General features: G+C 41.6%; 1 protein-coding gene across 1 annotated transcript in view; it reads right to left on the bottom strand.

The window, feature by feature from the left end:
- Window positions 1–447: 447 nt before the first annotated feature.
- The window catches only part of ATP6V0C (ATPase H+ transporting V0 subunit c), a 29,601-nt gene continuing 19,164 nt past the window's right edge, over window positions 448–10,884 (bottom strand). Inside the window, exons 2-3 of the mRNA XM_024200503.3 lie at window positions 3,011–3,194; window positions 448–1,293 (exon numbers count right to left, since the gene is read on the bottom strand). Coding sequence (XP_024056271.1) covers window positions 1,089–1,293; window positions 3,011–3,194 — 389 coding nt within the window. The 3' untranslated portion in view covers window positions 448–1,088. The remainder of the gene's footprint in view (window positions 1,294–3,010; window positions 3,195–10,884) is intronic.

Genomic DNA, 10,884 nt, shown 5'->3' with positions numbered 1-10,884 from the left:
AGTAGAGGGATGATGTATCAATTGTTAATTAGGGCTAGTCCTGCACCCTTTCCATTGCACCTGCACCAAGTAAGCCACAGCTATGACCCAACAATGGCACTGTGAAACTGGGCCTTCAGCACACAACATCCTGTTAGCTCTGACTTAATATGCAGCAGGCTGGAAGGACTGAGTGCATGAAGCATTGCTCTAGCCCAGTGCTTTCAGAGTGCCCAGCCATTAGGCAAGAGCTCATTATCCTTAGTAAGAGGACATATTACTCCTTTCATGTACAAGCTTTATTTGATGCACTGCAGCATTAACTCTTCCATTACTACATGCTCAATTGTATTGGAATCCTGCCTGCGCTCCCATGATTCAGACAGTGTGTTTGGGGGTGAGGGAAGATGTCTAGGAGGTGGAGTGCAGGCCTGTTTCACATGATTTAAAATAAACCACAAGGTCTGCTACAGTAGTGTAATGGAGGAAGTTTTATTTGGAAACATTGTATAACTGCAAAACCCAACACTGGGTGCACGACTGATGCCAGAGCATAAATTTTACTACTGGAAACATGGGAGTGTTGGACATTTGCTGTATAAGTAAAAGACAAACAATTCTCACACTCCAATACCAGGACGCTATAGCAATCTTTAGAATCAAGTTACATCCAAGGAATTCTCTGCACTTACAATTAACCCCACAGTGCAATAATCTACATATATATGATTAATATATATAGTATGGGAAATTGAAAATTCTTGCTCCATAATGTATGAACATGTCAAGTTTTATAAATAAACATCCAGTGAAGAGAAAAATTACATTTCTAGTTCCTATTTATACATAAAGTACTCTAAATGGCAAATGGGTGGAAAGTTGCACATAGGCCATGCCAAACCCTGAAGCAGGTTTTGGGTAGCCCATCCAGTTTAATATTGAAGTACACACAGGACAGACAAGTCACTAACATTCATTGCGCATTTACAAGAGATCCACTACCAAATTAAGACAACTGTACACATTGTTGAGAAATCATTTTCATTCTGGAGCTTGTTTGTTTTAAATGTGGGTTTGTTTGTTTAATTCTTTACATCATACTCTGGTGTTTACTTTGTGGAAAGGATCAGGGCAACAATGAGGCCATAGAGACCCAAGACTTCAGCGAAGATCAAGATCAGGATCATTCCCACGAATAACCTGGGCTGCTGTGCTGTCCCCCGTACGCCTGCATCACCTACAATGCCAATGGCAAAGCCAGCAGCCAGACCACTGAGGCCCACACTCAAGCCAGCACCCAGCTGAAGGAAGCTCCTGTAGATCAAGGATGAGACAAGTTTAGTGATGAATGATAAATCTCAAGTTTAAGGGCTGGGTCAAAAAAAGGTAACTGCCATTTCTCTGCAGAAACAGCACTTCCACCACCACTTTTGAAGGGGGAAACTACACCCTCCTAAAGGGATAGATATTCCATCACAACCTCAGCAGGGAACTTCCCAACTGTACACCTAGCTTTGTCTCCCACTACACATGTGGGTGTAGTCTTGGAAGATGACGGATGTTGAACATAGTTGGGAATTTCATGTTCAGGGTTGGTTTTTTTTTTTTGCGCAGACCCTGATAGGACATCAAGCCCATATACTATCTAGAAGCATGCTTCTGAAAGAGCATTAGTAATTTAGTCAGTTCCAAATACTGGCAGCACATGAAGCTATGTAAGAATCAAACTGTCCATTAAACATTCAAGGCTCTGGCAACTATAGCTGTGCATGTGTTTTCTAGGCAGTTAATGTGTACCGTAAGGAGTCATTTTGGTATTAAGTTCTATTCCAATATAAGTGTTTGCCATACTGTGCTGCACAGATAGAATAATTCAGAGGAAAAAGTTGTAATTCCATTTGTCAGGACACCTGGCATGGCCAACTCCCAAGAATAAAGGTAGAGCATAATTTCACTTTCTACTGCTGATGGACAGCATAGCACAGTAACTCCTGCATTGTGATGCAGTCATTTCTAGAATCAAGGGGTTTAACACTACCACACTGGACAGTTGAGGACTGCCAGTCCCTCATTAACTTGCATAGAGATGGTTTCCCAAACTAACAGTGCTTAAACAGATTCCTAATTTGTTAGGGCAGAAGAGTTGCCACTTGATAGGGGACCTGCCTTCATTTCAGTATCTGAAAATCTGTCTGCTTGTGTTATCCAGTTAGGATTAAGACATATTTTAGTGGTCCTTAATAGGACAGACATTTTAGGAAGTTACAGAATTACAGGTGTTACTGCCATATTAAGCCAGTCTATTGGGCTGTCAGTTATTATTGCAGGCTGCCAAGTCTTAGGCTAGTTCCAGCCCTTCTCAGGAAGCTTGGAAGAGATTGGATTTTAGACTGCTCCAGGTGCAAAAAAGGCATCTGTTGAGGTTAGCATAGCTAAAGGATTATTTACCAACATGCTGGCATGCTCTGAAATAAGCAGTAACTTGAATTATTCACAAGTGTCTCCCCGGTAACTGGTGCATACCAAAGCTCAAATTTTGCATATTTGACCAGCCTAATTAAGTTAACACACCTTGTAAAGGGTATGGATTTTAAATAGTCTTTGTTCAATCAGGAGCTGTACCATAAACCGGGACTGTTTAAGTTCTTCTCACTGGCTGATGACCCCTTTCTTGAACTGCTTATGGGCCATAGTGGGACAGCTTTAAATGCCAGTTATATATGAAGAGAAATAGAATGGCAAGGTTGTATGACCATGTATTGAAGCTCTCCATTTTGCATGATGCACGGAGTTCCTAATAGGACAGTGGATCTGAACTTTGGACCCAATTGTTACAGGATTACAAGCTATTCTATAGCCATAAAATGCTCTCTAGGTACTTCACTGCCCATATCACCACAGATTCCAAGTACTCCACAGTAAGTGGCTTCTCTGCAGTAGTGTTTAAGTGGTACCTAGTCATTTGACAAGGGTCAAGAGTTTCAGGTTAACACTCCCAACACTGCTATTGACAGGTGTAGCAAAAACTTACTTGAATAGTGTGATGCCAGGTGCAAGGGAGTTGGCAATAAGGACTGCCACTACCAGGCCATAGATAGCTATAATACCCGCCATGACAACAGGGATGATTGACTTCATGATCAGTTCAGGCCTCATGACAGACATGGCTGCAATACCTGTGCCACTCTTTGCTGTTCCATAAGCAGCTCCCAAGGCTGGAAGAGAGGAAAACAATGTTAGTGGTATCCCTACTAGACCATATGCACTTGAGAGCATGGTTTTCTATGCTATTGTACCCTGTTAAGTTGCACAGGGCTTTGCTAGTAGGTAAACTGGCACCAGCTTCAGCAAATATTTCCCTGATCTTCCATTTGGTGGGAAATGCTGAAGAAAGAATGACTTGCTCAAGGCAACAGTAAGATTAGACTTCTTCCAAATTGAGCCTGTTCTACCCAACACACACTGTAGCTAGGCTATGAGGCTAGCTAGCATATGCTTGGGACATCAGGCTGTGTTATCTGGAAACTGCTATTTCCTACATTTAAGATGGTCTAGTTACAGGGCACTGGCTCAAACATGGGCATAATCAGTGTTCTGTTCCCTTTGATTTACTGTTTAACTTAGCATCTCCAGAATTAGGACATCACCATGCCCAAGGTTTGAATCAATGTCTCCTCCACAGTGCATTTAGTTAGGCTACTAGCCTTCACCCCAAGCAATGACAGTGAATTAAATCTCCCAGCAACTACAATTGAGCCTGTGTTGAGTTAACAAGCAGCAGTAAATCATCTCAGAAACCTCACTGTATGGTCATTGAAACCTGATGGTTAAACAGGGCATTAGGAAGAAGTTACAGGTACTACCCATCTATAATTACTTGCGTGTGTCTAGGAAGGCACTTAAGATTAATGCCAGAGGCATACTAAAAAGTATCCTGTGTAGCTTTATGGCTTGAAAACTTCGTAGACACCCTTCCTCTTCAGGATTTTCAACTGCCATATTGTATTTCCCCTTTACAGAGGAGTAGTCTTCAGATGTTTCAACGGTGCATACAATTGAAGAGTCCAACCCACACTGCAGGAAAGTTAACTTAGCTAATTCACATTAGACTATTGCACTCAATTTTAAAGCTTGCCCAAGTATGATGATCTGGATCTCTGCTAAGGGGAAGCTTATTGCAAGTCAGGGTGTTATCTGCATTGCCCCAGAGACATCTGTTCAGAGAAGTGAAACTGCACTACAAGTGTTTACACAGGCTGATGCAACTGAAGCACAGTTGTGCTTAGAAGTGTAAGGATTTTTACGGTTTCCTCTTGAAGTGAGAAACTGTTATAGAGCAAGTGTCTGCAACAGCAGTCTATTTGTACAGAGGCTTGTAGGAATCCCATGCTGTTTACAAACAAGAAACAGTTGCTGTCTAGGTAACTGTTCACAATTTAAAATTCCCTGACTGATTCAGGTTGCCTTACATCTCTTCCTTGTCAGGTGCTGACAGCTGTTGGTTCTTTTTACTGCTGTTCGGTTAAGTGCAAATAGTTATTCAAAAAGATAACCCATGGGGTAATAAGATGCAAATGTGGGACATCTTCCTGGTATTCACTTAGTGCTTTGGTAAGGGCATGATTCTGGGTTAGGCCTCCCCACACTCCAGCTTTTTGTTGACTCTTGACAAACTAACATAGGAGCTTCTCAGAACATTGTGATCTCAGTACTACAGAGCTTCCGAATAAAGGACTTCAAATAAAGCACTTTTCTACTTTTAGAGAGCTGGTACTTTAGTGAAATTCTTCATGCTTCAGTGTAGAGGCAGGTTTAGGCAACAGCTATGCTGTAGAGTGGTTCAATACTTCAAGAAGGCCAGTGAGTTGTTACAAGAACATCTTTCACATTTGTCATTAGAAGGAAGTTCTACTTTATTCTTTGCAATATCATTTCTTACAAATTACAGAAATGTCAACTGAAGCCCTGGGCTGAATTTATCATGGTAAGTATACAAGTTGACAAAGGAGTGGTTTTGTTAAAGATCTAGTTTTGAAGAGTCCATGTAGTCTACAGTAATTTGGGTCATACCATCTTTTACAGTCTGTAAGGCATAACCTACAACTTCAAATAATGCCAAGTTTAATTATGTAATATCCAAAAGGAATTGGCCCCAACAGTCTCAACTAAGTTTGTGCCTGCTACCAGCAAACTCAGAAAGATACTATAGTCCATAAGGGCTGGATGCCAAGCTGAAGTCTGATTAGGAAAACACCAGGCAACTAGACATAATTAACTTGTTCAGCCTTTGCTTCCAAATTCCTCAGCACTGCATTTGACATTCTTGGTTTAGCAAGCATCAATACTCCTAGAAGTGTTCTAGGCAGGCTATAAGATGAACCTTGAGTCTTGCTGGGCATTGAGTCCAAGATTTAGGTACTGTCCTAAAAAGATATGCTCTAGTAATTTTGGGGAAGTTCTATGGTCTGCATTATAAAGCTCGGGACCATTTGATCCTATAATGTAACTGACCTTTGAATCTATGATTGTTGGTTCCTGATAGACCCAGACAGCTATACCACCACTTCTTAACATTTGTATTTTATACAAGAAGTCAGCTATATTGTAACTAGTTACTTACCAGACTCAGACATGTAAATTCTGACCTTCCCCTACCCAGGCATAGGTGTAATAGGTTTTTGCTTCAAACTTCAAATCATAGTTACATCACTAGGTTTCTAGTTGCCTTAGGATACAATCTGAGAGCCTTAAAATTAATGCATTTCTAGAACCACGCTGTGTTATGATTTTAGGATACATTCCCCCCCTGATGAAAATACTCTGATGTAGCTATTTTGCAGGAGCATGGAGAAGAGAAGCACTGACAGGGAGTCAAAGGTTTCTGTTAGTTTCAACCTGCTAACAAGATCAGTTAACATGCCATATTCTTGTAATCACAGAAGCACTAAAGAATCCTCATGTGAGTATTTAAGCATGTTATTGTATGAAGTTGTGCTTTTGAAAAGTATGGTTTTTTTAGTTATATGGACAGGAACTAGTCAGTTTCTTGCTACTGTAGTTATAGGTGGATATAAGGGGTTTAGATTTAATCAGCCCTTGACAGGTAATAGGAAAATTCTACACTGGTAGGTTGTAGTAAGCTAGAGTATTTAGTTTAGTGTATTCAAAACTGGATTCTGATTTTGGCACACCTTAGGAGATGGCACAACTTTCTGCTGAGACTGAGAAAGTAAGAACAGCTATATTAGGTCAGACCAATAGTCCAGCTAGCCCCAGTATCCTGACAGTGGCCAATGCCAGGTGCTTCAGAGGGAGTGAACAGAACAAGGTAGTTCACAAGTGATCCATCCCCTAGTCTTAGCTTCTGGACATCAGAGGTTGAGACGTAGAGCATAGGGTTGTGTCCCTAAGCATCTTGGCTAATAGCCACAGATGGACATATACTTTATAGACTTAGATTTATAAAAAAACTAGCTACTTTTTGGCCTTCACAACATCCCCTGGCAATGAGTTCCACAAGTTGACTGTGCATTGGTTGAAGTTCTTCCTTACATTTGTTTTAAGCCTGCTGTTTACTAACCTCATTGGGTGACCTGATTTTTGTATTGTGTGAAAGGGTAAATGTTTCCTGATTAGTTTTCCCACACACTGTTATAGACATCATATTCCCCCCCTTAGTCAATTTTCTAAGGGGAACAGTTCCAGTCTTCTTAATCTCCCCTTATACAAAAAAAAAAAAAAAAAAAAAAAAAAAAAAAAAGGACTTCCATACCCCTAATCATTTGTTGCTCTTCTCTGCACCTTTTGCAATTCTAATATATCTTGAGATAGGGCAACCAGAATGGCATGCTCTATTCATATAAATCCACAGTACACCCACACTATAATAGCATAATGATGGTCTTATCTATCCCTTTCCTAGTGGTTCCTAGGATTGTAGTAGCAGTCAAAACTAACACATTGAGCAGATGTATCACCTGCAAGTTTTATTTACCCTTTAAGATCACTGTTTTCAACATATTCCTAGATCTGGACAAGAGTAAAGTACAGGTCCTGTTACAGCTCCTTGGGGGACCCTATTTTGCTCTCCATTGTGAAAATGGACCATTTATTCCTACCCTTTGTTTCCTGCCTCAACCAATTACGAAGCTATGAGCCCTTTCTTATTCCATGACAGCTTACTTTGCTTAAGAGCCTTTGATGGGGGGACCCTGTCAGAGGATGTCTGAAAATCCAAGTACTATATCAACTGGATCAAAGCTTGCTGAGACCCTCAAAGAATTCTAATAGACTGAGGCATGATTTCCTTTTACAAAAGCCACATGGACTCACCAACATGTGTTGATCTATCTGATGATTCTGTTCCTTAGTATAGTTTCAACCAGTCTCCCTGGTACTGAAGTTAGACTTACAGTCTAATTGCCATGCTTGCCTCTGGAGCCTTTTTTTAAGAACAGCAATATATTAGCTATCCTACAGTCATCTAGTACAGAAGCTGGTTTAAGTGACAGGTTACGTACCAGAGTGATGAAACTGCAGAATATTTGAGTTCCTTCAGAACTCTTGGGTGAACACCCCTTTATATGGGATTGAAGAAAAGGAGTACTAAAGTTGTGCAGATATGCTCACTAGCTTGCCAGTCAAGACTTCCCACTGAGTTTCTCAGCCATTGTGTGGCTTAATGTGCTGATCTTGCAGAAGTCCAATTATGTTTTCTGCAATGCAGTGCACAATTCCAGCAGGAAGCCAAAAGCACAGTTTATTCTGGAGAAGTTGGGGAACTCTTGGCTATTTGTCAAAGTTTACTTTGGAATGATACTCAAATTGTAAGAGAGTGGTCCATCTTTCTGTATACTGAAAGAATCTGTATGCAAGAGAAGCATCATCCTGGACAGCTTCCAAGTCACTCAGCATTGGCTCAACTGATTCAGCAACAATTAGGCCAAGGGGGGGGGGGGGGGGGGCAACAAAAGCTTGGACTGCAAGCTGTGGTCAAACTTTGTCTAACCATTCAAATCTTTGAAAGATTCTGGAGTGGGTCAAAGCTAATCCAGAATAGGGAACACAAGTGACCAGATTTAGTAGATACTTTTGTAATGTATTACCACTGTAAAACTGTACACGCCACTTGCAAGCCTGTGCTTTAATGCAGGACACAAGTTGCCCAAATATCATTCAGTGTACAGCAGTTTCAGGTTGATTAGATAATTGATTTACAACTGCTTAAAGTGCTTTTTGCAGGCAGACTGACCACCAGGCCTTCACTGGGACAGATTAATGAAATTTGGGGCCCTAGACCTACTGAGAGTCAACTGGTAGCAAAGATATTTTAGAAGCGAGACGTACAGGCGCTGACTTTCCAATGTGCTGGGGGGTGCGTGACCCTGGCTCTACCCCAGGCCCTACCCCAACTTCAACTCTTCCCAAAGCCCCACCCTTCCACCTCTTCCCACCCCCTCCATGTCCCTGCTCTGCCCCCCTCACCTCCAAAGCCTCCTGCATGCCACAAAACAGCTGATTGTGGCAGGCAGGCGGTGTGGGGCCAGAGTGGGAAGTGCTAATCTGCAGGGCCTGCCAGTGGGTGCTCAGCACCCACCATTTTTTCCCCTGTGGGTGCTCAAGCCCCAGAGCACCCATGGAGTCTGCACTTATGGTGAGATGCAATATTGAAGTTTTTCCCCTCCTACCCATTTGAGATAGAATAAGTTCTACCTACACTAGGTTTTTTCACTGCTTGGTGTGAGCCATTAGAGAGAATATCTGATTTTAAAATCACATAACTGTTTCCCGCAGCTGTTTGCAACCCCAGAGTATTGAACCTAGAAGTGAAAGTAATTACTGTAAGCTGTACCATATCCAACAGGCACATAATTAGGATTAAGTTTAGAGGAACTGTCAGTTTTCTAGTTCCTTTTTCTACACCTTTCTCCTCCAGTCTTCCCAGGGAGATTAAAGTAGGAACTCTTCCTAAAAAACTAAAAAGTTCCTCCTATTGCTGTATGACAAGTCCACAAATAGGGGAAAGCAAGAACTATATAAAAGCTATAAAGGACAGAAAAATCTTTCTAACAGCATTAAGTAGAAAGTAACATTTTAGAAAAAAAATAAGTCAGTCTGGCCTGGACAGACTTTTTGCATCTTCTGCAGGAAAGTGTAGCTTCTGGGAATGAGGAAGAATTCACAGTGGACAGCCAAATATGCCTTTCTGTTACTACAAGTCTGAGGATCTATTTAGAACATTTCCGTATTTGAACAGTTTGGCAATGTTTTTCCTCCTGGAAACTAGTTTTGCAACACAACTTTGTCAACTGCTTAGTTCAGTTCTCATAGCTAACTTATCTGTTGCTGCAGACTTTTTACAGGACTAAGACTTCAGGGAAGGGTTGGGCAAAGCCAGAGTTCTAAAGCAGAATAAGGTAAGAAAGAAATCACACTGCATTATCCACTGGACACTGGTCAGAGGAATGCTGAGGGGTAGAAAGATGTTAGGGTAAAAGTTAAATAGTAGAGGTACTTCAAAAATCTAGGGCCTTGGGCATGGCCCTGAAGTCACTCAAATCTCAAAATTTTAGCTCTCATTTCGAATAGTCTTCCAGCCTTTGCAGTGAGACCTAATTGATGCAGCAGTGTTTGCTGAGGTCTGCAGATTGATGGAGATGATAGCACTGAGGGAGACCAATACTTCCCTTCTATTGAGAAGAATTAGAACCTCTGACCCTGCCAATGCCATCCTGGCAGGACTGTGTTGCAGCTGAAGTGCAGAAGGTCCAGCCTACCTCAGCACCTTAGCTCTAGAGTAGGTATCTGGGACATCCCTGCTGCTACCCCTACTTTTGGTGGGGGCACTCTGTTGCCATCCTTGCTGCTCCTGATGAAAGGTGGTCCCATACTGCTGTCCTTGCATCTTTGGAAGGAGCCTCTGCCACTCCAAATGGGCATGGCTATCCCATGAGACAGCCATACCTCATCTCCCTGCCATGCTGTAGCAGGCCTAGGGCCAGATTGCCTTAATCTGTATATCACCTTTTATGATTCATGGCCAGGGGAGTGGTCTGTGCCATTTGCTTTTTGATGCATATGCAAGAAGGGTATTCTTGAGAGTTTTAGATTAGAAATTCAGGTCCTGGCTATATTGGAAGAGGACTTGAACTTGTGAAGTCAAGAACTTGGAATGATTCCAGCAATTGGGGGGTGGGGTGGAAGAAGGTATTTTTAGTCCGACTTTAGAACTTCAGTGACTAGTTAAGAAAAGGAAGCTTTTCACAGCTTCTGATCCATTGCTACTGAGATCACACAAATATCCCTCTATCTTCAACACCAGGGAAAGTTGCACTTTGGAGGGGAAAAAAAAAAAAAAAAAAAAAAAGAGACCCATCAGCCCTTGTTATACATCAAGGGCTTAAAGTGACTTGCAAAGAAATCTTAAGTCTGAATCCATATTTATGGCCAGGAAGTCCTGGCTTAGTTTCACAGACAAGATATAATCCAATATTTAAAAACTATTTCAAGTGATTAAGGGATCTCATTGTGGCTATTACAAGTGCTGTATACTTTTGGGTGGATGAGATATTCAACTAGGTAGTTGGCGGAGGATCATAGACTGCAGATGGCCATCGTGTGACTTGTTCAAGTATTCACAGCAAGACCATACTGAAAGCATAAGCAGTATGAAGTGGAAGGATTCTCTCTGCATTAAGGTTGTACAAACAACCTTAACTAGTTTAAGTTTGAATCGCAGAACTTTGCAGTTCTGGGAAGTGGTCAGAAGACATTTGATTCTTCACCAACTGTGCAAGTCAAGTTACCATAATGTTAGTTGCATCCTGTGTTAATGCTACATGAAGTCTGAATCTAGCCTGAGACTTGAGTCTTTTCACCTGATCTGCTGAAGACTTCAGTGAATTT

This window comes from Terrapene carolina, unplaced genomic scaffold (genome assembly GCF_002925995.2).
Source record: "Terrapene carolina triunguis isolate 2854851 unplaced genomic scaffold, T_m_triunguis-2.0 Scaffold67, whole genome shotgun sequence".
Lineage (NCBI taxonomy): Eukaryota > Metazoa > Chordata > Testudines > Emydidae > Terrapene > Terrapene triunguis.
Note: the sequence above shows the minus strand (reverse complement) of the source record. Positions and strands in the feature narration are given on the sequence as shown.